The 26,933-nt window shown below is 39.5% G+C and overlaps 1 protein-coding gene across 7 annotated transcripts in view; it reads left to right on the forward strand.

Moving 5' to 3' along the window:
• SLC20A2 (solute carrier family 20 member 2) overlaps positions 1 to 26,933 on the forward strand; it is a 116,619-nt gene that overhangs the window by 46,897 nt on the left and 42,789 nt on the right. For 6 of the 7 annotated variants that reach the window (XM_069075807.1, XM_069075806.1, XM_069075805.1 and 3 more), the window contains exons 2-3: positions 10,701 to 10,870; positions 26,066 to 26,618. In XM_069075807.1, the coding sequence (XP_068931908.1) occupies positions 26,330 to 26,618 (289 nt within the window). In that variant the 5' untranslated portion in view covers positions 10,701 to 10,870; positions 26,066 to 26,329. Of the gene's footprint in view, positions 1 to 10,496; positions 10,520 to 10,700; positions 10,871 to 26,065; positions 26,619 to 26,933 lie in introns of those variants that run through there. The other variant, XM_069075810.1, reaches the window with a different exon arrangement.

Consider the following 26,933-nt stretch of genomic DNA (forward strand, 5'->3'; position numbering starts at 1 on the left):
GGGGGAGAGAGGCAGAGAGAGGGAGAGAGAGAGAGAGACAGAGGCAGAGAGAGAGAGAGGGAGAGAGAGAGAGGAGAGAGAGAAAGACAGAGGCAGAGAGACAGAGGCAGAGAGAGGGAGAGGGAGAGAGAGAGAGAGACAGAGGCAAAGAGACAGAGACAAAAACAGAGGGAGAGAGAAATGTTGGGGTATAAAGGGGGCTGTTTAAATGTTCAATTTATGTGGGCTTCTGCTAAAAGAATGGATTGAAAAGGTAACTCTCCCGGGATTGCTGCTAATCTCCTCCACTCAAAAGTTTTGTGAGGACTCAGTTGTGCCACCATTTCCGTTTTCTTGTTTCAGTTCTTTTGTACCCCAGGGAGTCTGTGTTGTCTCTGTCTCTCTTCTCTCTGTCTCTCTTTCTCTCTGTCTCTTTCTCTCTCTCTCACACACATCCAGAAAGTTTGATTTAGATGGACACTGTGTCCTTAAGTGAATGTAATGAACTTCTTCCTGATCTCAAGATAGGTGGGAGCTCTATTAAAGATAATATTGATAAGCTCTGCTTTGAGTTTCAGTGCCATGGCTGGCTTTCTAGGTCTTTTTAGAGTGAATCACTCCACTTTGCAGTGGCTCAGTTTCCCCATCCATTAGCTTCACAGAATGCTGTGTCATCTGTCCAGCTAAATAGGTTAGCAAAATGCTTTGAGTTTCTTAGAAGAAAGGCAACTACCAAGCATTATTATATAACATAAAGGGGTAGGCTTGACATGAGTCAGCAGAGTAGGTCAAACAAGTATGGGTGCTGGGTATTAATAAATAGTAATAATACATGAAGGGTCTATGACTCAACCTTTCCATTGTACTCAGCATGGGACAGACTTAGTCAAAGTGCTGTATGCAACTTGTAGCTCTTTATGGCAGAGATTTGGAGAGGTTGGCAAAGATTCATGGAGAACTCCCTGGTCCCCCTGACTCCCACTCCTCCCCCCACCCCAAAGATTTAAAAGTTGAACAATGATGCCTATATAAAAGGTTCAAGAAACTGAAATTTTCCAACCTGGATGAAAAATTCCTTCAGTAACAATTGAAGTATATGAAGTAATTCTTGGGCAAGTTTTGTGTTGTTTTTTTTTAACTTCACTGGGCATCAGTTTCCTCATGTAAAATAAGGACTAGAATGATCTCTAAATCACCTCCAGTTCAGACACACAAAAAGATGAATGACTGGTTTTTATTCCGCTGTGGATAGCATAAAAAGAACAGGGAATAGCAGCAAAGTGTAAGGAAGGGTTAGTTCAGGGGAGGGGAACCTGCAGCCTTGAGGCCGCCTGTGAATCCAAGTTTGGATTTAGTCAAACGGTTGCACTTGAGGACCTAGGACCTAGAGGGCCACATGTGGCCTTGAGGTCACAGGTTCCCCATCCCTGGGTTAGCTTAACTCTAAGGACAGTGGGTACCCAGCATTGCAGTGGGATGCTGAGAGAGGTTACATTGTCTCCCTTGTTGAAACTCTTTAAAAACTGGAATAGACACTTCATAAAATCATTGGCCAAAGAGCTCAAAGGTTCACCACTTACTTACCAAATTACGTTCTAAGGAGTTCTAGTGTTCTGCGTGATGTGAACACCAGCTCCCAGGATTTAGATTATCATCTCTACACATCTCTACAGATGACTCTCATTACTATATACCCAGGCCTAGTCTCACTCCTGAGCTCCATCTCCACAGAACCTCCTTCCATTTCAGGCCAGGTATCCTACAACATCTCAAAGCTCAACATGTCTACACCAGAACTCATTATTTTTCCTCCCAAACCCACCTCACTTCCAGACTTCCCTACCTCTCTCAAGAACCCCAGCATCCTCTCACTCAGCCAGATTCACAACATTGGTGTCATCTTTGTCTCCTCCCTCCCCACCCCCCATCTAGTTGCTTGCCCAGTCTAGTTGATTCTTTCTCTACAGAATTTCTTTTTTTTTTTTTTGCTTTTTGGAGAGCAGTTGGAGTTAAGTGACTTGCCCAGGGTCACATGGCTAGTTTTTGTGTTAAGTATCTGAGGCCGGATTTGAACTCAGGTCCTCCTGACTCCAGGGTCGGTGCTCTATTCACTGCGCCACCTAGCCACCCCAACTTTTATTTTTTTTAAAGCAATTGGGGTTAAGTAACTTGCTCAAGGTTACATGGCCAGTTATTTTTTGTGTGGGTGCCAAGTATCTCAGGCCGGAACTGATCCCGGGTCTCCCGACACTGGGGCCGGCCCTCTTACTCACTGTGCCACCTGGCCACCCCTCTACAGAATTTCTTACACCTGACCCCTTTTCTCTTCTGGGTCAGGCCCTCATCACCTTTCCCCTAGACTATTACAGTAGCCTTCTATATTTGTTTATTTGTCATATGGCTCCTCTCTTCAGTCTGCCCTCCACACAGCTGCCAAAGTGATATTCTTAAAGCATAGATTTGACCACGGTACTCCCATGCTCAGTAAACACCAGTGGCTACCTTTTGCCTGTAGGAACAAATACAAATATTTCTGCCATTTTTTTAAATCCTTCACAGCCCAGCTCCAACCTCCCTTTCCATTTTTGTCGTCCATAATTCTCCTGAACACTCTTGAGTCCAGCCAAACTGTCCTCTTGTCATTCTTCACATGACACATTCCATGTAATATCTCTGTGCTGTTGCATGCAATACCCTCTCCCTTCCCCTCGTGGGTCTTAGAATCACTGGTTTTCTTCAAACCTCAGATCAAGTACCATCTCCTATTCTCCCAGCTGCTAGCATCTGTCCCCTCCCCCAAATTACCATATATTTACTTTTTCTGTCTTTTGTATATTCTCATATGCCTTGGTGCATTCCTTCTCTATAACTGGAGACCTTAGCCAGTCTGTGTCAGTCTGGTGGGGGCTATGGATCCCGTCTCAAAATAGTGTTTCTAAATGCATAAAATGAAATACTTAGGATTGCAAAGGAAACATTCTGCTGAAATATAGTTATCAAAATGTTACACAAAATAAGTTAATGGACCCCAGATTAAAAACCTCTGTCCTATTGAATGTCAGCTTCTTGAGAGCAGGCCCAGGAATATGTAATAAAAAGGTCACACAGCTAGTTAATAATAGTACTAGTACTAGAATCCAGAACTCTTGACTCTCCAGACCACTGATGCATTCATCCAGGAGGATTTCAATGTGTTATTGTCTGAAGGCAAGGGATGACCTTTTAAAGCCTCTTCTGGCTATAAGACAATATTATTTTGATCCAACAGTGTCTTTTATCACTTGGGAAAAACCACCAGCTAAGCCTCATAATAATTAGGATTTCTTTTCCGAACCCCTGTTTCTTAGATGCCTTACATGAGAGGCAGATGAGATTATTGTTTCAAATAGGCAGAGTGGCAAAGTAGACCAGACTTCAAGTCAGAATAATTCTGGGGTTCAACTTCTGCCTCAAACACTTGCTAGTTGTGGGACTACAGTCAAATCATTAAACTTCTCTGGGCCTCAGTTTCCTCAACTCGAAAATGAAGGAGTTGGACTCAGTGACCTCTCTCTCTGGTCTCTTCCTGTGACCTCCCTTTGATACTATGTCAATAATCCTTTAACATGATGTATATGAAAGCAAGATCCCTGTACGAAAGTCACATAATGGTTCTGGTATCATTATTGAAGTGAACTCTTATCTTACTTTTCTCCTGCCTTCAAAATGACCTACCACAAGAAGGGAGGTCTTGTTAGGAGTCAAATCAAGGAGCACCTTTAATCTTGACCATTAGTCATTGCATTTGTGTCTAGGATCCCTGCGAGGTAGGCCTTCTCTTTGAACCCATTTCAGAGAAGGCAACTACATATTATCTCTGAGTAACACATTCCAATGTTGGGTACCCACTGTCCTTTAAGAGAGAACCTGCTCCACCCTTCCTTCCTCAAGTCAATCATTTCCTTTGGTTGGGAAGGAGAAAGGGTGCTACAAAAATCCCCAGATCTAGTGATGTCAGCAATGATACCTGTCTTCCACAGAAGGAACCCCAGGAACCTTACCAGCAGTACAGGGGCTGAAGTAGGGAATTTCTTGTCACTTTAAGTAATTCCAAGGACCAGGGCCTGTGTATGGAATTAGCTCAAGTGTAAGTATTTTGGCGGTTCTATTCTAGGTGGTACAATGGATAGAGTGCTAGACCTAGAGTCAGGAAGACTCATCTTCTTAAGTTCCAATCTGGCCTCAGACACTCACCAGCTGTGTGACCCTGGGCAAGTCACTTCACCCTGTTTGCCTCAGTTTCCTCATCTGCAAAATGAGCTGGAGAAGGAAATGGCAAACCACTCTAGTATCTTTGCTACGAAAACCCAAAGGGGGTCACCAAGAGTTGGACTTGACTGAACAACAACAAAATTATTACTCATTAGGTTGTGACTCCCCAAGATTTCTTTCCTCTTTATTTAGCAACCCACTAAGTGTTGTGACCTTTTCAGACGCTCATAACATAAATTTGTTATGTTTAATATGTTTTTGTGCACTTGTTGAGGTGTTTTTAATGCACTGTTCTTTGACAATGTAGTCTTGCCTTAGGTTGTAAACAAAACACGGAGGCTGCCTCTTTGAGATATTTAAGCCAGCACCTAGCACTGTCATACATGCTTCTGAAGCTAATGAAGAAAAAAGGGTTCTTTGAGGACACTTGTCAGCAGTGCTGTTTAAGCAGAGATGTATACCACTGCTCTCTCCAAAGATGAAGCTCTCTGCCTTTTGGGGAAGAGGGGAGGGGCGACAGTCACTTGTTTTCATTGGTGTCTCACTAGTCTTACTCCTAGTGAGAAAACTCTCTGCCAATGCAGATTATTAACTATTCTGGCATTTATAGGCCTAGAGAATTGTCTTAGCATTGGATTCATTACAGCATTAGACACATTAGGTATTTAGTACTTCCGTAAAATCCAGGTTTAAATTTGTAATAATGGAAATAACCTCCCCTGCCTGTAATTGGTGGTATATTTACAGAATATTTTAATGGTCTTTCAAGTTAGAAAAGGCAGCTCCAATAGGCAAGATAGCTTATCTTGGTTTATCCAGGCTCCATAAAATTCTTATGGCTCGGAAACAGGTTCCTCTACACTCCCTGCCTTGATCCACAAGCCTAGTGACCCCCTGTCAGGTTTGGAAAATGTAAAACTTGGGCCCAAATAGATTTTTAAATTGGAAGAAACCTTTGGATTAGTTCTGTCTTCATACCAGCTCTCAGGTACATTCCCGCTTTGATTCCGACTACAACCACTCTTCTAGGACAGGCTGTCATTACAAATCTCCCTTGGAGATGTGTAGCCTCTAATCCGTGCTACATAACACTAACAAAATCTTCTTTCTTACCTAGAGGTCTGATGTCACCCCTCTGTTCCAGAATCCTTTATGCCTTCTTATTACCTCTAATCAAGTTCAGGGTGCTACACCTGGCATTCAAGGTCTCCCACAATTTTCTATCACTTTGCCTTCCCAGTCCTTTAATTATTGTGCTCCACTTACTCTATTATGGATTCCTGGCTCCTTCTGTACACATAATGTACTCTCATACTTCCATATCTTTTCTTATATTGTACCCAGTACCTGAAATCTCCTTTCTTCCCCCATTTGCCTGTCAAATTTTCACTTAGCCTTTTAAATCCCACTTCCTCCAAGAAACCTGCCCTGCTTTCTGCACACCTTCCCTGGCTGGTAATATTTCTCCTTTAAATAGCATTTTGTTTTTGTGACGTTTAAATGTATTTTTCATGTATTTATAGTTCTCTGTCTTGGTGTCTTATCACCTACTAGACTGTAAGCTCCATAATGGGGACTATGTTCTATCTAAACTTTGTGTGGGTTTCAGCTCCTAGTACAATATTCTGCACATAATAGGGACTTAATTGGGCAACTAAGAAGTATAATGGATAAAGTGCCCAGTTTGGAGTCAGGAAGACTCATCTTCCTGAGTTCAAATCTGGCCTCACACACTTACTAGCTATGTGACTCTAGGCAAGTCACTTAACCCTACTTGCCTCAGTTTCCTCATCTGTAAAATTAGTTGGAGAAGGAAATGGTAAACCATATCTTTGCCAAGAAAACCCCAGATGGGGTCACCAAGAGTTGTATATGACTAAAACAACTGGAAAACAGGAACATAATAAATGTTGGCAGTAGTTATAATTATTTAAACTCAGGTTGAGTGTATTACTGGGAGAAAAGTAGCACATGTGGAGATACTACTGTCATTATATTGTTGTATCATATAATTATATTATATTATATATCATATTGTCAGTTCTTAGTTCACAGGATGCATGGAAAAACTTCTGAGGCAGCTAGGTAGCATGATGGTGTAACGCTGAACTTGGAGTCCAGAGATCCTGAGTTCAAATTTGATTTCAGATGCTTACTAGCTGTGGGATCCTGGGCAAGTCACTTAACCTCCCCATGCATGCCTCAGTTTCTTCATCTGTAAAATGGAGATAATAACAACACCTTCCTCCTAGGGTTGTTGTGAAGATAAAATTGAGATAATATTTATAAAACACTTTACCTTAAAGTGATGTTTAAATGCTAGATGTCAGGTTGTTATTGTGCAGTTTAATTTTTCTTTATAACTATATAGAGGCATGTGTATATAGATTCTGTGTATATATGATGTGTATATGTATGTATATATTATATATACACATCTCTACAATGTATATCATACTAAATGACTTCTAAACTGTAGATTAAAAGATAAGATAATGTGTCAAGTTTTCTCTAGAGAAGTGACCTTCAGTCTTTTTTATCACTTCCCTTATTAGAGAAAAATAAAATTAAAAAAAATTGGGGGGGGGGTCAGCTAGATGGCACAGTGAATAGAGCACTGGCCTATTCACTAGTCAGGAGGACCTGAGTTCAAATCCAGCCTCAGACACTTGATACTAGTTGTGTGACCTTGGACAAATCACTTAACCACAATTGCCTTGCCTTCCCCCTCCAAAAATATAAAATTTGGACACGAGCACATATTCCCTGTGTGTGTGTCTATGTATCTGTGTGTGTATGTATGTATATATACTTATTTATAAACATATGTATTCTGTTATACTAACAGTTGTGAGCATTATAAAACTTACATGAACATAGAAATAGTAAATGGATGGAACAGTACTGAATTCTAGGACCGATGGGGAGTGACTGGAGTTTGAGCAGGGTAGCTCTATGCTCAGAAGTGACTTTCCTGAGGATCACTTTGGCCCATGGGGAGGCTGGCTCGTGGAGAGGAGAGGCCTGAGGCAGGGAGCCGTGGCAGTTGTAACATAGGTGAGAGGTGACGAGGATCTCCACTAAAGTAGAGTTAGTGCGGCCAGAGAGAAGGGGCCACGATTCAGAGGTGTGGAGGTAGAACCAACAAGATCTGGCCAGAGAGTGAGGAGCCTAAGATGACAGCATGGTAGTGAGAGAGTGGAAGGATGCCAGTGAAATATGGAAGAGCCAGGTTTGGGGGAAAGGATTATGTTGGGCAGTGAGAGCTATGCCACAGGTCCAGATCCATCCATGTCTTCTCGTCAGGCACAGAGAGGGGAAGCCATCAGTGTCAGAGCAATGATTTTAACCCCCCTCTCTTGACTTCAACGACAACAGTCATGGTAGTAATTTCTGTTGTGCTTTAAAGTTTGCACATAGCACTTTTCCTGTTGTCTCTTCTTAGATGACGCAGCATCAAGTCTGATAGAAACATGGACACTTGGTCTGTCACTTTGGGATCTGGCTTATCAGAGGTGGCCCAGCTCCCTTGTTGGAAGCAGTTGTGGCAACATCTCCAGGGCACAAGAAAGCAGTGTTTGTTGTTGTTCATTCATTTTGCAGTCATGTCTCACTATTGGTGACCCCATTTGGGGTTTTCTTAGAAGAGATACTGGAGTGGTTTGCTATTTCCTTCTCAAGCTCATTTTATAGATGAGGAAACTGAGGCAAACAGTGTTAAGTGACTTGCCTGGGGTCACACGGCAAGTCAATGACTGAGACTAGATTTGAACTCAGGTTTTCCTGACTCCAGGTCCAGTGCTCTATCCATTGGACCTCCTAGCTGCCCCAAGAAAGAGGACATTGGACCAATTAGGTACAATGCTAGCAATTAGGGATGAAGCTGTACTTTAGGATTCGAGAGGCACCTTGTAAGAGTCCATCTTGTCTTTGGACCATGTATGCCAAAACTCCCCTGATCAGGTCCTAAATTAGGCTGCATGTCAGACCCAATAGTTTTTGGATGGTAAAAGGAGAAGAGGCTGGGAAATGTGCCCGTGATTGGCAAAGGAAGAGGGGGAATCCAGCATATTTTTTAAAAAACTGATTAAAATGTTCACTTCAGCAGCGCATATACCAAAAGTAGGATGATACGGAAAATAGCACGGCCCCTTGTATGAGGATAACATGTAAATTCATGAAGCATTCTTCATTTTTTTTGTTAATATGGAAATGCCAGTTTCATTTGGTGTTGAAGCTTAGAATTAAATTTTTTTTTTTTTTACTGATTAAAGCCCTGATTTTGACATTATGTCTAATCATTTTAAATCCCACAAAGGATCGTGCTCCCAGATCAAGAACTGATTCCAAGTACTGTTTGTATTCTAATCTCATGAGATTGAGATACGAAGAGACTATTTAAGGAGTATCAGTGATGAGGGATGAAAACTATCAGGCCCTCTAGCTAGTATTTCTAAGGCACCAATCTCTGTAGTATCAAAGTATACAACACCACTGTTTACTAGAAATGATATGACTTGCAAGCGTGAGAGTTTACTTGTCCCATAAATTCTTTCAGCCATTACTGTCAGGATGACCTCCCAGCCATCAATCAGGAAGGTTATTTTGGGTGAATGTTGTTTGTGCTGATGGCAGTTGACTTAAGAGAAACCTGTGCAAAAAGTCCTGTCTGTTAGCCTGCTTTGTTACCGTGAAACATGTACCCAGTTGGATGAGTATTTGAAAGGTCTCTGTAGGCAATCTGTTTCTAAGCTTGACCTTGGTTTGAGTTACCCAGGCTCACTCAGGGAACATATGAAGTTGACTTTTTATATTGACTCAAAAACAAGCACCGATACCTTACATTTGATTATTAACTACCGTGGTAGCTTTCAGGAACGAGAGGCACATCCCATATTGATTGGGCTGGCACACTTTGAGCTACCTTGCTGTGTCTCAGTGGTTTCCTTGCTTAGATCCAAGAAAAGAAGAATTACCCTGGGTTGGAAGCTGGGGTTCTCACAAAGGAGGATCCCAGGAGTTTCATCACCTCTAGTAGGAGGCCAGTTTTCCCACTGTCCTTTTCATCTTGCTACCTTTCAGTCTCCCATGCTCTTACCTCATCTGTTTTTCCTCCCTTTCCTCGACTTGTCTCCCCTCTTTATCACATAAAATATAGGGTGGGGAATTCCAGAGGGTTTTGCTTTCCTCTCTTTTATCTTTTGCAAGGTGAGTGACATCTAGATACAGTGTTTCTTTTCTTTTTTTTTAAAGCAGTTGGGGTTAAGTAACTTGCTCAAGGTTACACGGCCAGTTATTTCTGGGAGTGGTGCTAAGTATCTTAGCCCAGATTCGATCCCAGGTTATCCCAACTCTGGGGCTGGTGCTCTTACTCACTGTGCTGCCTGGCTGTCCCTAAGCTGAAATTAAATTCTTTTTTTTTTAGGGGTTTTTGGGTAATTGGGGTTAAGTGACTTGCCCAAGGTCACATGGCTAGTTTTTGTGTTAGGTGTCCAAGGTCAGATTTGAACTCATGTCCTCCCGACTCCAGGGCCAGTGCTCTATTCACTGCGCCACCTAGCTGCCCCAAGATATAGTGTTTCTTGACCCATGTGGAAGTTCAGAGATACTCTCAACAGGTTAATTTCCCTTTTCCCTGGTGGGGAAAAATGCATCTCAATCCTTTGACATAAAAGACCCCGACCTGGTAGTGCTCCTAGTGACACTATGGTGGCTACCTCAGCCTGTCCCCTCAGCCAAGCACTTTCAACTTAGTTTAATCAAAAAACTTCCATGGTCTCAGCGTGAACACAGACATATTGAATGCCACTTCTAGAGGGAATAATTAGAGTGATTAAAACTGAGTGAATTAAAATTCTTTGCCAGTTGAATTTTTTTTAATTCCCTTCCCTCCTAAATTGAAAAAGAAACATGACTATTCACTTTTTCTCTTAAAGGTATAAGAGCAGGGAAAAAAACCATTTTCAGATATTATAGAATTAAGGTGGAAGAAAGAGGAGATAAATATCATGAGAAGAAGATGGCCCTGAGATTAGGATTTTGGATTAAGTGAGTCTGTTTTGTTTTACCATCTTTCACCACGGATTAGAAAAGTTAGAGAGTGTGTCGTGAGTGGTGTTAGCACAGTGGGGTAAGGGCTTATGAGATGATATCATCTTTTATAATAATTTTGAAAACAAGGTCTCATGCTGTAGGCTTTGATTTGAAATTGAAATGGCAGCTGGCGTAGCAGAGAGAGAATTGCTGGGATGTGCTGTCACCGTCCGAACCAGCCTGCTGCCTCTGAGTGGTCTGTGCTTTTGTACCTAGGCAGGGAGGGGGTATTGCCCCTAACTGGAATCTGATACACTTCTGGGCAGTGGAGAGGTGTAGACTGTGTCCTCCAACTCAGCCACTCTTGTTCTCGTCTTCAATTCTTGCCACCTTTACTTCTATTGACTTCTCTTCTGTGTTCTGCCTCTGACTACTAGGTTATGGAATCTCCAGGCTCAGGGACACTTGCCTATGAGGATTAGAAAGATACAAAGGTTCTACCTGAAGAGGAATGATTCAAGAGTGATTCCTTGTGCCAGAAGAAGCTCATAATTAAAGAGGTCCAAAGTTTGGATTTTTTACAGCCTCTTAAGACAGACACTTGCAAGTAAGTAATTTAAATGATGTTGTATTCAGAAGGGGGTGGGTAAGCAGGGAGTGGTTTTGATTAAACTGTTTTAGTTGTGTTGATTTTTGAGTATGTGTCAAAAACTTCAACCTCTCCAATAATCAAAATTCTCTACTTTATCTTTTATTATAATTTCTGTTCTGTAGTCAGTTGTAACAGTTGAGAAAGATATAGCCCACCATTCTCCTATAACTATTTTATAGTTTGGTTTCAAGTTTGAAAGACTGTTGAGTAGAAGAAAGGTTCACTTTGTTTTGCTTGGCCCCAGAGGGCAAAACAATGGGTGGGAATTGCAAAGAGGCCTATTTGGACTTGATATAGGGACGAACATCTTAACCAGTTTTGGGAAGTTACGCATTCCCCCCCAATTGGAAGTCTTTAAGGAAAAGCTGGGTGACCCTTTCTTCCATATGTTCTACAAGGGATTCTTATACTGGTATGAGTGGAGCTAGAGACAGCCTGAAGGGTTCCTTCCAATGTTCTGTGATTTATTCTTATATTTGCTCCCCAAACCTCTACCCACAAGGAGGATTAGGGTTGCTGACAGCCTGCATTTAATAACTGGTTCCATTGTATGAGAAAGCACCATTCCTTGCCATGGCAGAATAATACTACAGTTTTGAGACAAATACACACCGACACACACACAAACAGAGTTACTTTTTGCCTACTCGGGCTCTTGCAGTTTTAAAAAACAAAATAAAATAATATATTTATAAAGTACAACAAAAAAAATCAAAGCAAATTAAGTAAACTATTGCACCCTTTTAAAATCTCTAGGAAATAAATATGGAGAAGCTTTTGTTTGGTTGGTTTTTAGATTCTTATTTGCAAATGGTCAAATAATTTATCCGAGATCATTTATCATAGCCAATAAATTTTCCTACACCCCAGAAAAATTCAGAGTGGATTAAAAAGCCCAATATTATATATATATGTGTGTGTGTACATATATATACATATATAAATATATATATGTATATATATGGTTAGACTCTCATGAAACTCTGAGATAAGACCATAAACAGAAGTCTATAATCTCTCATTGCACTGAAAGAGAAATAGTGGTAAGGAGGGAAATGGTGAGGGTGGAAGCATTAACAATGGGAGTGGAGGAAACTGTTATGTTGAAATTTTTACAATCATGTAAAAATGTTAGTGTGTCCGCAGGTAAAAAATTAATTCTATAGTGTTGATTTGGCAGATGAATGATAAAGGTAAGTCTAGTTTTTTGACTTCTGATTCAGTTCTTAATAGACTAGAACAGATATTCTCATATAGCAAGAAGAAAGAGGCTGGCCAAGTCAATTTAATAATTATTTCTTCCATGTCTTGTTTGGGCCACTGCCTAAAAACAGCTGCTTAAGAATTCATGGAATGAGGACAAGAAAATAGAGTACTTTATAGCAAAGCATGAAAAATGATTAAGATAAAAACTTTCATCTGGCAAGTTTCCCACTTATATTAGTATTGTTATTATGTAAAATATCAGGGTTTTATATAAGTAGTGTTCAGTGTTTTTTTTGGGGGGGGGTTCATTATAGTTAGGAAATAAAGAGACAGGTGAGGACAAAGATATCTATTTATGTACAGAACCGTTCCTTTTTAAAATAGTGGCTGAGACCAAAGTATTTCCCCAATATAGCTCTTGGAACTAAGCCGAACAGCCCAACATCCAGAGCACGGGATTAGAAAAAGTTATCTGAGGAGACAGTGTACCTACTATCAGAGTTTTGTCACAGTGTTGGGCAGTAGAAATGTATTCTATGTGTAAAGTGACTGGCTCAAGGAAAATCTTCATCCATTTAAAAAAAAGATATAACCAGTAATTTGAGGAGATGTCACTCTGGACAGTGAAAACAGAAGAATATGTTATATTAGAAAGAGAAAAATGTTTGCAGCAGAAATGCAAACCAGAAATACAAAAATGCAAAAAACTTCTTGAGAGATATTCAAACCTGCTACCCAGAGGCAATTGTATAAGATGGTCATCTCTCTGCGGTTCCATGGCTGTCCTTTAGGAGTTCACTCCTAGGTACATCGACACGTGGTGGGGGAGGGGAGAAAATACTTAGCTACTTTAGCTGAGACGTCAATTTTTTTTTTTCCTTGCAAAAGATTCTTAGGAGAGATGATGAACCTCTTTATGACTATTTCATATAAACACCTAGAAGTGGAAAGGAGGGTCCTGCTTCACACAGGATGCAGATGATGCTTTTATAATCCTCATAAGAGATGCTCCTCTAGCCTTGGGCTCCAATACCTCCAGTCGGGAAGAAGTCACTACCTCCCAAGGCAGACCAGTCTCCAAGACTGAGCTAAATTAGCTTTTCACTTGTCACCTCTCTTTCCTCTCTTCTTTGTTATTCTAACTCCTTTCATTTTACCTAATTTAATCATAGCATCATGGCCTTTAGAAGGCATCTTAGAGTTTATCTATTCGAACTCCAGATAGGCTCAGGGGTGAGATGACTCCAAAGGTGAGGAGAGGGAGCAAATCCAAAATTCAAAACCTCGGATCGCGTTCATTCCATTGAACTGACTCTCTTCCTTTTCTCTCTAAGCATCAATGTAGTCATTTTCTGAGGACCACCATCAGATAGGAATCTCTGATAGTGGTGGGTTTCTCACTCCCCACTGTAGTGGAGGACAAGACTACAGGGTTGGGGAAATTGGTTTTTTCAACAACTCCCTTTCCTCTCCTCCTCAAGTCCTTAGATACTATGAGGGTGTCAGGGACTTTTGGACTACCCTCTTTTCACCTTCCTCCACCACACAAAATGGAAATTATACTCTTATGAAAGCTACCATCAATGTTAACTTAGTGGTTTCTACATGTTTTTTTTTTCATGCTTGCTAGTATCATGTTAGGTTTTTTTTCTTCTATGGGTAATACATTTAGGGAAAAAATAATCTAAATTATACTCATTATATGATGAGCTACCTTACAGATTTATGAAGCTATTCGTAATGGTTTTAATCTCTCTGGGCTTCAGTTTCCTAGTCTCTAGAATGGGAGTTGGATTAAGATGACTTCTAAACTTCCTTTCATCTTTAAAATTCTACTACTCTGATTTTATTGTGTGTTGTTTCTTATAAAATACTTCTAAAATACTTGGAGTTATCCAAGTAATATTCATACTTGGAATATGCCGAGTATAAAAGACTTAGAAGGGCATTACAAACAAAATATTTTTCATCCTGTTACACAACTGTGGTCCATCTGAACATCGAATATTGATGTTACACCTCGGGATAAACATAATGGAAATGAAGAAGGTCCAGAGCAGCTGGATGGCATAATAGAGCTCTAGACCTGGAATCGGGAAGGTCCTTGTTCAAAATCCCCTCAAATTCTTACTATCCCTGTGATCCTGGGCAAGCCATGAATTTCTGTGCCTTAATCTCTGCCTTTGTTTTTTATTGTGGTGGTGGTGTATTTATATATATATAAATACCAGATGTATTTATTTGCCTTTGTAAGAGGCAAGGAACTGTTAATATTTTTCATTTTTCCTCTTCTTGGGCAAAAAAATACTTATTCTGCTATTGTCTGTAAATAAGCACCTTCTTATCCAGTACTAGATCAGTAGAGGATGTGATTTCTAACTCTAAAATGTTTCCATTTACATAATATGGCATTGGGAGCTGTACTTTTTAAATTTCCTTGTTAGATTCCATTCAGGGTTCACTTCTGCAGATAACTTGCTTTGAATTGGAGCCTAAAAATCTATCTTGTAAGTCATCTCCATAAAAATATGAGTATTGGGGGTCCTTTTTAGTCTTTAAAATTACAGTCTGATTTTTTGGTTCGAATATGACTGACCTTTTTTAGAGTAACACAAAAGCCTTAAGGAATATAGATAAAAACAATCATTGTGCAGGGAAGAATTTCTCTGTCAATTCAAAGAGAAGCACAAGATATTTTTGTCCTGTGTAAGGCAGATGAGCTCAGAATAACACACATTTAGAATCAAGGCTTCATATTTAATATCCCTATATGAACAATCTTTCCATTTGTAAAATGAGGGTAATGACACCTGTCTCCCAGGGTTATTGGAGGATATGAGATAATATTTGTGAAATGCTTCGCAAACCTCCAAGCATTATATAAATGCTAGCTATTTAAAAAAAAATAAGAACAGCTTAATGTTAAAAATTGTCTTTATGTGTAATTGGGGGGAAACAAAATATTATTTAAAAAAAATAAGAATAACCAAAATGAACAAAGGGATAGGATCTTTATACCAGTAGACTAACAAATGGTGATTACAGGAAAGAAAAGTTGAGAGTACATATCTATGAAATTAAATAGGTGATTATTAGATACCATTCTTGTTTGCCAGATTTTGGAATATTAGACCTACAGGGTCTCTTTGAAGCTTGAAAATGATAATCTGGCACAAATAAAAAGGAGTATGGTACTTCTTTACACACCAGGTAAAATAACTACCATGAGAGTTGCGGTCCTAGCAATAGACCGAGTCTGCTTTCTGGAGTTAGAATTATTGAATATGAAGATGACCATTTTATTGTGTACTCTAAGTGTTTGTTGTCTTCAAGCTTTCTTTACCTGAATCCCCATGAGACTTTTGTTTTAACATGTGAAGAATTGAGTATCTGGTTGCCTCCCCAGCTTGGTAGGGCCTTTGGAACTTTGTGCCACACACCCCATTACCAGGATTTTATAATGACACTTCAGAATAGGATCTTTGCGAAAGTCAATTTCTGTTTCTCCTGCCAAAATGCAAAACATCTTCTCTGAAGTGATTTCAGCCTGCTGATCTGTGGAGGAAATAGCATTGTCTCTTTCGCCACTGGCCAGGGAGCAGCAGTGCCTGCTTTCCTCTCCTCTGGGACTCTGCAGAAAACTCTTAATAACCAGAAGTGTTTTTCCTTCCCTCTTGACTCCTTGCATGAGCTATCAGCAGTCTGAAGATGGTGCATCTGGGCCCTCCCTGATCTGCAGCAATTTTAGATGACTGAGTAATCTCATTTCCCACAGTGGCTGCTCCAAATGTTTTCATCTTTTCAAATCCTTAAGTGCACTAACTGACTTAGCCTCCCACGTCACTGAAAAGTTTGATGCCATGCAGTGACTCTCCTCTTTATCACCTGCTTTCCACTTTTACTCTTAAGGCCCAGAAGAGCAGGCCATCATCCTCCCTTCTTAGTTAGCATCTCTTGCTGCCTGTAACAGTTCCTATTATGTCACCTTCTGTAGTACCACCATTCTCCCAGTCTTCCCATTCAGTAGACCTTTATTAAGGACCCTGGGTGCTAGGGATATGAACAGAAGAACATATTTTGTCTCTGTTTTCAAGAATCCTGCCATCTTGTTGGTGCTATCTTTGAGTCTTCTTTATCCCTTCTCATAGCCAATTACTTATCAAATTCTGTTGACTCCACCTCTGTGACAGACCTTCTATCTGTCCCCTCTTCTTTTCTTCCATTACCAATACCCTCCATTACCAGAACCCTCATTGATTCCCATTTGAGCTATCGAAATAACCTGCTACTTCTTCCCAATTCTATTCTCTTTCCCTTTCAGTCCTTACTTTGTATAGATGATAGTTTAATCTTTATGAATAAACTTAATTCATGTTCCTTCCTTGCTCAAAAATCTTCATAGGATCCCTGTTGCCTACCAAGTAAAATTGAGACTTCTTAGATTGGCATTCCAGTCTTTCATGATCTGGTGCTACCCTACCTTTCCAGCCTTATCTGTATTAATCTATTTAATATACTTTATGTTTCAGCAGTCTGGACTACTCCTTGTCATCCAAACATTCTCTATACTATCCTCTTGCCATACCTTCATACTTAGGCTTGTGATGTCCTCCTGCCTTTGCCTACTGAATTTCTTCACATCTCCTAGGCTGGAATAAAATTTTCTATGCCTGGGCTGAATCAAAAAAAGTAGTAATTGCAGTCACACTGTCAGACAAGCAAAAAACAAAATTGACAATATAGGTATTATTAGCAAGGAAATTACATTATGCTAAAAGAAGCTAGAGAAAACAAATCAATATCATTAATACGTTTATATGAATGAATGAAAAGCATTTATAAAACACTGTGTACAAAGCAGTGTGCTAAGTGCTGGTGATGGAATCCTAATAAAGCTGCCCCTAGCCCTAATAATTCTAACTTCATCATAGGCCCCACTGTACCTACCTAACCCCTCACCATTGTCCTAACTTCCTCATATATGCCTCAACTCACTGGAACAACAGGTGTGTCCTTGAAGTCTTAGTTCTCTCAGAAACAGCAGGTGGGTCCATGTAATGCGAACCCAGCTACTGCCTCTACCTAGTCACTGCCCCTAGACCCATTCCCACAGAAACAGGTGTGTTCTTGTATTCAATCACAATCACATCGTCCATCTAACCCAAGACAGGACCACAATACCTAACTATCTGTCTCGACCAGACAGGACCACAATAGCTAGCCAGTTGGAGGGCAGCATGACCAGAATGTTTACCCAGCAAACCACAGAAGGGATCCCTCCTCCATTACCTAATCCTTTAACAAATTCCTCCTGCCTTTTTAATATTAATCATATTCCTATAGTCTATGTAAATTTTGATTGTGTAATGAGCATCTTTACCTTATAAAAATCCATCTTGCTTTCTCTGAAGTTGCTGGTTTCTCTGGGAACTTAGGCTGCTTCATGAGAGGCATCAATCTCAATAAATGCCTATACTTGGATTAGAGGTGGTCTGACTCTGAATTCTTTGAGATGGTTCCACTACAACACATTATGAAACCCCAACAGTTTTTGGGTGGGCAGAGCCCCCACCACAACACTGGGAATATAAATGTAAAAGTAGGGTAGTCCTTGCTCTCAAGGAGTTCATAGTCTACTGGGGTAGAGAATCCATATGTGGGGTTTCAGCTGCAAGTCAGAGAGGAAGGGTACCATGGTTCTCAGAGTCATAGCCTCAGGACGTGGTAATTCCCCTAATTTAATGTCATATTCATCGTTGAAATCTTATCAGTTTCTGAGGTTGAACCATTTGATGGTGCTAATGACTGGGGACAAGCACTTTCTTTGCTGGATCTTCAGTAGCTGTGGCTTTGGTGCTTGCAGGAGCAGGGGTGGCTTCCCAGGATGACAGCTGAGGGCACTGGACTGTTTTCATTGGGGTCTGAGATGAGATAGTAGTCAAAGTCACAGGGGTGGTAGTGGTTTGACTTGCCTGGCATAGCCTCCTATCTTTCCCTGGGGGGCTTGTTGCATCAGTTAGACTAGCTTTCCTGCCCTTTGGGTGGCACTTGGTTTGTAGTTGGTGGGGAAGGCCGGCCCCTTCTCCATAGGAGTTGTTTCCCCAGATGATAGCTTTGAGGACTAGACTTAAAAGAGGTTTAATGGTCTCAGGGGTGCTTCCATTCCCAGACCTCTTGGACTTCTCTACCTGTTAACTGAAGTTGGTCAGCAGCTGTCGCTAGTGGTCATGAGGAAGGTGGGCTCCCTCTCTGCAATGATTTCTTCCCTCGATGATGGCTGCAGGAGATAAACAGGAAACAGAGCTGGTAGTTCTGGGGTCCCGTGCCTCGTAGGTTCAGGGTCCTAGGCTGGCTCCATCAGGGTCTGAGGGGAGATGGTAGTCAAGGTGGTGGTGGTGGTGGTTTGACTTGCCTGGCACTTTCTGCCTCCTATTTCTCTTTCTAGATGCCTCGCGTCTTCAGCTAGACTGGCTTGCCTGCCCTGTGGGTGGCTGTTCATTGGCAGTTGGTTTGCATTTGGTAGGCATGGCTCCAATTGCCATAGCTTCTAAATTAATAGAGAGAAAAATTATTAGAATTACAAAGAAGATATAGTAACAGTAATTGTAGGAGACGTTAATGTCTCTCTCTCAGATTTGGTTATATTTAACCAAAAGATAAACAAAGGGATAAATCTAGAATTGGACAGATTGCTAAAGACCATACTTCAAGGTCTGCTGGAGGCAGCTAGGTGGTACAAGGGATAGAGCAGTGGGCCTGAAGTCAGGAGGACCTGAGTTCAAATGTGATGTTACTAGCTATCTGACCCTGAGCAAGTCACGTTGCCTCAGTTTCTTCAGCTGTAAAATGGGGATGATAATAATACCACTCATCTCCCAGGGTTGTTCTGAGGTCCAAATGAGATTCTATTCTTAAAGTGCTTAGCACAGTTCCCGGCACATAGTAGGTGATTAATAAATGCCTTTTTTCTTCCTTTCTTCCTTCTTTCCTTTCCTTCCAAGCCCAATTCAGATGCCACCTTCACAAAACCTTCCATAATATTTTTCCCCACCGATAACACTATCTTTCTTACAAGAACTCACTTAACACTTTGCTTTGTGTTTCTCTAATTCGCTCACCATTTAACATTTCATATTATACTTAACCTGTGTTTATGCCCTATCCCTCGTCTAGATTCTTCTAGATAACTTGATGAAGGAAAGGATCATGTCTTGGGTAAATTTTGTTTTTCCTTCAGCACCTAGTCAGCCCCTGCACACAGTAGGGACATAATAAGTGTTTATTGTTTCTTGAAGAACTCTCTGCTAGAATGTTGCTTGGAGAGTTAAATTTGGTTGTATTACAGTGTAGTTTGAGTGGCAGTACTTTGTTTTTGTGTAGTTGTATTTAATAATTATATCATTCCTTCCCATACCTTTCTTGGGGGCTAAGCTGGTATTTTAGGAAAGGAAAATATCTTTTAAATTATACCAATTCAGTTTGTTATAGGGGGGAAAGTGCTACTTGGAGTCACAAAGTCAAATTCTGCCCCAGTACTTAATATGTATGACCATGAGCAAATCTTTTAGCCTGTCTAAGCTTCATTTTCTCTTCTGTAATAACTCTAGTACCTATGTCCTAAGACTGGCATAAGGTCTTCAAATAAGACAATGTATGCAAAGTTATTTGCAGCCCTTAAAGTATTATATAAATGTTAGCTATTATTCTAGTGCAAAAATAGTAATCTCATCATCATGAGTACTTCCTCCAATGATACAGGTCACTACTCCTATATGCCTTCGTAAACATCTTCATGGGTTGGCCAAAAATAAAAAATAAAAACAAAACCAAAAAAACCACCCCCAGGTGACCAAGTTTCTGTTAATGAACCTCTCTTCCTTTAGCTAGCTTGGTCCTTGAATGTCAAGTGATCTAATCTTGGGGCGTCCCTGCTCACATTCTTTCCTGCTTGGTGAAGTTTGCCAGTGCTGTGTCTTCATTGATGTAACTTTGAGAGCCTTGGGTCACTTCCATAGCACAATGAGGCTTTGGAGGAGGTCTTTAGAGGAGGGGAACAAATACATACAGGTTTGCCATCCATAACATTGCCTGTTAGAGAAGAGCACAAAAAAGCTATTGTCCACTTAAGATAGTTCTTTCTCTCTCTCTCTGTCTCTCTTTCTCCACCACCTCACCTGGCTGTAGGATGACAATTAATAAATAATTATTAATTAAATAGTTATTTATTATAATAGTATATTGTAATATATTATTAATCAAATAGTTCCTGCTTCCTTTTTTAAAAAATGTTTTAATTTTAATTTAATAGATTTTAAAATAGATTTAATTACTTTAAAATAGATTTTAATTGATTTAATCTATTTTAAAATAGATTTTAATTTAAGTAGATTTTTATTTAATTTAAATAGATTTTAATTGATATTTTGCTTTTATATCACCCAGATTTTCCCCCATATTTCTCCCCCTAACTCCTCCCACACAGCCATATAAGAATAGGAAAAGAAAAACTTAAAAAGAAGAAAAAAATTAGTAAAACTGAAAATTGAAAAAATCCGACATATGGAATGCTCCATACCCTGGACTCCCACCTTTACAAAGAAGTGGGACTGCCCCCTAATTTCTATATCAGTACTTAACTAAAAATAAACCTCACATTTCATTTTACAGGCTAAATATGACCTACTGTTTTGGGAAGAACATGTGATGTAGAAGAGGGGAAGCAACTAAAGGTTGAGGGATGTGAGACAGATCCCCTAATCAGAGAAGCATCACTTTGAAACATCAAGTAACTCTTCTGATGTAGAGGTAGCTGGAATCTTAGAAAGTGCACCATATATGGTACAGTGTAGCTGTTGCCCTGTACTTGGAAAACTGTGCTTGGCACTTCTTTTCCAACTTATAGGGGACTGAATGGAAATTCCTTTGCATTTCATCCTTTGGGTATCCTTTGTGGCTATCTTTCATCTCTCCTCTTTACGGCTTCAGCCTCACTTTTGATTCTCTTCTCCAGTAGTAATTATAACTGATATTTATATAAAGCTTTCATGTTTGGAAAGGACTCCTTACACATCTCACCTCCTCTGAGTCCCACCCTTTGAGATAGGTACTGAGGAAACCGAGTATCAGAGGTAGCCTTCTCCTGTCACCCTGTAACTTCTTTAACCATATTTCACTCTTGGCTCTTTTGCTTTTCCCTCTGATCTGCTTTTCAATTTTCTACTCTTCCCCTCTCTAAGATTGTGACCTTCTCTGTAGACCTGCCATCCCTGGCATTGCTTATGATGTAAAACAAAACTGTGTATATACTACATATGTATATGTGCTGTTTAAAGGTGTTTAAGGCAGGTGTCAGAATTATCTGTATTTTCAAGTACCTGAAATTGACATTTTTAGTGAAATAATGAAGAGTGTGGTTAATCCAAACTTGATCTATTCAAATCAGTATCCTGAATCTTAAAGTACGTTAAACAATACCTTCTGTATTAGTTAGCTACTGTTGCCAAGAAGAAATCTTCTATGTTTTTTTTTTTTTATAAGATCAGGCAAGAAAAGCAAGGAAGAAGTCTTCTTGTCTGGAAGAAAGATATTCCAGCTCACCCATCCATAGCCAGAGGGGGAAATAGACTGTAACCTACACTACAGAGAAGATGAAATGAAGCGTCATTATCCTTTTAATCCTACCTAAAAATGAGAGCAGTAGAAATTCAGCTCTAGATCCTTGAAAAAAAAAAAACTTGGATGCTTTTTCCAACCAGTCCTAGGGGATGAGTAGCATTTGGCCTGGGAGGGCTAAGGTGAAAAACCTGCCAAGTAGCAGAAGCTGACAATCAAATGAGATCATGTATATCTAGTGTTTCATTGGGCACCTAGGTGGCACAGCAAATAGAGCCCCGGCACTGGAGTCAGGAGGACCTGAGTTAAAATGTGGCCTCAGACACTTGACACACTTACTAGCTGTATGATCTTGGGCAGGTCACTTAACACCAATTGCCTTGCCTCCCCCTTCAAAAAAAAGTGTCTCTTCAGACTTGAATAAATGAACTGTATCTGAATGTCAGTTATTACGGAATCTTTCTTTCTGCTATGGGTGTATGTGCGTGTGCATACATTTGTGAATGTTGGGAGTGGTAGGTAGCAAGTCCTTTGCACTAGCATCACCAGCGGGCCAAGGTGTACAGTGAGTCAGGGCCCTGGCCTGCTGCAGGTGGTCTGGGGAAAGGGGAAAGACAGTGAAGAAAACTTTCTGACCCAGCCATTTTTACCTATAAATATTTCCCAAAGGTGTAATACTGTAAGCCATGATTAGATAATACCACGATTCTTCAAGGATTAAGATTATAACTCATCCACACCTTTCTACCATGTATGAATTTCATCCATATTATCCTATAAATTCTCCCCTTAGGGTCTACCCACCTCCATCATGAGAGGTGCATAATGTTTGTTGAATAGATATTTATTATATTCAAAGCCTGACTGGGCCCTGGATGATATAATAAGTGTAAATAAGACATAGTACTTAATGTCATTGTATTTAGCACTTGACCAGTGACTTGAATAAAGGTACAGGTGTCACAGTTATCAGATCTGCAGGTAACACAGAGCTGGGAAGGTTAAATCCAATATGTTGGATTACTAAGTTATATCCAAAAACATCTCTGCAGGCTAGCACATTGAGCAAACTCTAATAAAATGAAATTTAATAGGGATGAATACAAAGTTTGGTTTCAAAAAGTCAATCTAATATGGAGAAGGCATAAATAGATAGCATTTTACCTGAGAAAACCCTGTAGGGGTTTTAGTTGATGAGAAATTCCACAGGTTGCTATGGCAGCTAAAAAAGCAAATGTTATATCTGATTTCAGTAAGAGTGTCTAGGACCAGGAAAAGTGATCATATTCTGCTCTTAGATTACATTTGGAATATGTTCGGGTTTAAAAGATAATTTCAGGAATGACATGGATAAGATTGAGAACATTTAGAGGAAGCCAACAGGTTGGTGCCATGTGAGTTTCACTTGAAAGTAACAGGAATATTTAGCCTAGAAAAGACTTGTGTCTGACTCTTTGTGACCCCGTGGACCTTACTGTCCATGAGGTTTTCTTGGCAAAAATGCCAGAGTGGTTTGCCATTTCTTTCTCCAGTAGATCAAGGCAAACAGAGGTTAAGCAACTTGTCCAGGGTAACACAACTAGGAAATGTATGAGGCCAGATTTGTATTCAGGTCTTCTTGACTACAGGCCCAGTGCTCTATCCACTGAGCCATCTAGCTGCCCCCTAAGGAAGACTTACTGGGCACATAATAACCAATTATTAATATATTCTAACATTTGAAGCCCATTTTGTGGGAGATGGGGATTAGCCTTTTTTTCCTTCTTCACGTGGGTCAGAACTAAGAGAAATGGTTGCAAGTAAGTAGTCTTTTGGTTTAATAATAAGAAAACCCTTTCTAGCAATGAGCATTCTCCCAAAGTGAAGTAGAGACTTCAGGAAGTAAGTAAGCACCAGATGTTCTAGTAAAGGCTGCCTGCCCAGACTTGTTCACATGTTCTAGAAGGGGTATGGGTTGGCCTCTGAGGTGCCAAATATTGGAAACATTTTAGGACCAGCAGAATTGGGATGAAAGTATTTATCAGCAATGACATTCTGTCCATCTTGTCCTTCTTCACATCCCCACAGTCCCAGCACAGCGCCTTGCGTGGAGTAGTCACTCCACAAATGTTTGCCCAATGAGCGAAAGAACATTTTTGTCAGTACTTGTCAGTCAAATTCTCTCTACCTCACTTTCCTCATCACCTGCCTCCTAGGTGTGTTGTGAAGATAAAAAATTAAATAATAGTTTTAAAGCTCTTTGCAAACCTTAAATCACTATGTAAATGCTAGCTGTCATCATCATCATTATCATCATTATTATATGATACTCTATATTTTTATGGCTCTTTGCTAAGTGCAATACAGAGAATACACAGATTTTTTTTAAAACTTGGATTCGTATAGAATTTTAGCATTTACAAAGATTTTCATACACATTATTTCATGTGAACTTCACAGAAATGATGTGAGATAGGTAAAGTATATATTATTGTCCTCGTTGTGCAGATGAGGAAACTTTCATTTAGAAAGCCATAATGATTTGCCCATGGTTGCACGGTTAGCACCCAGCAAGCTGGAACTCAAATCTGAGTCTTCTCCCTGCAATTACAGTGCTCTAGACTACAACACTCTTATTTTTTTAAGAATGTTTTTATTTTATTTTTTCTCAATTACATGTAAAAATTTTTAACATTCATTTAAAATTTTTTTTTGAGTTCTATCTTCTCTCCCTTCTTTCCTTCCCCCCTTCTTGAGAAGGTAGGCACTTTAATATAGATTATACACATACAGTCATGTGAAACATATTTCCATATTAACCATGTTGCAGAAGAGAACACAGACCAAAAAACAAAAAAAACAAAACAAAACAAGAAAAAGAAAGAAAATATGCTTCAATCTGCATTGAGACTTCCATCAGTTTTCTTTGGAGATGGAAAGCATTTCTCATCATAAGTCCTTCAGAATTGTCTTGTATCATTGTATTGCTGAGAATAACTAAGTCATTCATAGTTGATCATCGTACAGTATTACTATTGCTATGTATAATGTTTTCCTGCTCACTTCACATTGCATCAGTTCATGTAAATCTTCCCAAGTTTTCCAGAAAGGATCCTGCTCACTAGCTCTTGATGGTCAACTTGATGGCCATCCCCTCAATTTCTAATTCTTTGCCACCACAAAAAGGGCTGCTATAAATATTTTTGTACACATAGGACTTTTTCTTTTTTCTTTGATCTCTTTGGGATACAGACATAGTAATGGTATTTCTGGGTCAAAGGCTATACACAGTTTTATAACCCTTTGTGCATAGTTCCAAATTACTCTCCAGAATGGTTGGATCATTCCACAACTCCATCAACAATCCATTAGTGTCCCAGTTTTTATATATTCCCTTCAACATTTTCTGTTTTTCTTTTCAGTCATATTAGCCAATCTGACAGGTATGAAATGGTACCTCAGACTTGTTTTAATTTGCATTTCTCTTTTCAATAGTGATTTAGAGCATTTTTCATATGGCAATAGATAGCTTTGATTTCTTCTTCTGAAAACTATCTGTTCATGTCCTTTGACCATTTATCAAAATATTCTTCTGTATAACCCACTACAACATACTGCCCAACAATAAATCTGTTCCTTGTTCATCCAGTAATGAATAGATAAATAGATGAGTAAGTAAATAAATTCCTGTTTTAAGTGTTTATGATTATATTGTCATTTACTTAATTTTAAGATATACTCCTTTCTTCATTTTTCTACTGCATAGCAAAATATATATATATAATATACATATATACACACACACACACACACACACACACACACACACACACACATTGTCACTGCCTGCTGTCTGTTTTTATAAGGTCCATGAGCTAAGAATGGTTTTTACATTTTAAAATAAAGTTTTATTGCTTGTGGGTAGAAGTCCATATTTGTCCCTCCCCACAATAGATTATCAACTTCTGCTCTAGAACAATGGTTGAGAATTCTCATTCTAGAAAATTATTACTTATGTTGAAGTCCTAATTTATCTATCTTTTTGTCTTTCACTTCTCAGAACCATAAGTCATATTTATTTTTATAATTGTAAAATTAAAACTTCAATACATTAAAACTTCCCATTCCAAAATATGGTAATAATGTATGATCTAGACATCGATGATCCCATTAGAAGCTAGTGTTTCTTTTTGCATTGACCTAATTATAATCTTACTTGAATTGCACTATGGTTCAAAGTGTCACATGCCAAGTTAGATCCCATTAGTAGGCTTAAAACATTTATTTATGAAAGAACGGATTGTTACAGGTTGCTTAGGGTAATTGATTTCTTTGCTTCTCTTTTTGTTACAGGAGGGGATATCACAGCGTTTCTAGTCTCAGAGAAAAATATGGAATGTGTTTTACTGCTGACTGAACACAACCAAACAAACTGTACAGACAATAGTTTGAGAACCAGCAGTTAGCAGTTTGCTCAGGCTCTAACACTATCCAGCACTTTCCAGAGCAAAATCTCTGTTTACAAGAACTCTACCTTACAAGGTTTTTACAAAACCTCAAGCTTGGTTTATTTAAGTATTTCTACAAAAGAAAAACCCCTGCAGTCCACTTGCAAAAATGGCTATGGATGATTACTTATGGATGGTCATTTTGGGCTTTATCATAGCCTTTATCTTGGCATTTTCCGTTGGTGCAAATGATGTGGCCAATTCCTTTGGCACAGCTGTGGGCTCTGGCGTGGTGACCTTGAAGCAGGCTTGCATTTTGGCATCAATATTTGAAACGACGGGCTCAGTATTGTTAGGAGCAAAAGTGGGAGAGACTATTCGAAAAGGTATCATTGACGTGAACCTATACAATGAAACAGTGGAAACGCTGATGGCCGGCGAAGTTAGCGCCATGGTTGGTAAGTGGATGTATTCTTGCCTAGTTCCTTGTAGATCTTTTTTGTTATGAATCTATAAAAGTGATTTCGCTTTGGTTTAAAAAGGGGGGGGAGGGCCTTGACTCTTAAAACCTATTTTTCTTCCTAGGCTTATACTTTCTAGTGGAGTTTTGTTTTGTTTAGGGGTTTGGGGCTTTTTTTGGTAGTCCTTTTATTTCAAGCAGAAATTCATTTCATCAAGTTGTCAACAAGGTTAAGAAACACCTCTGAAAATAAGTTTTCACTGTTTTTCATAATCAAGAAAAGCCTACAGTAATAGAATGACCTTATGGATTA

Source organism: Petaurus breviceps, unplaced genomic scaffold (assembly GCF_028583685.1).
Source record: "Petaurus breviceps papuanus isolate PSGF00001 unplaced genomic scaffold, PetGlider_PUasm1.0 90919, whole genome shotgun sequence".
NCBI lineage: Eukaryota > Metazoa > Chordata > Mammalia > Diprotodontia > Petauridae > Petaurus > Petaurus breviceps.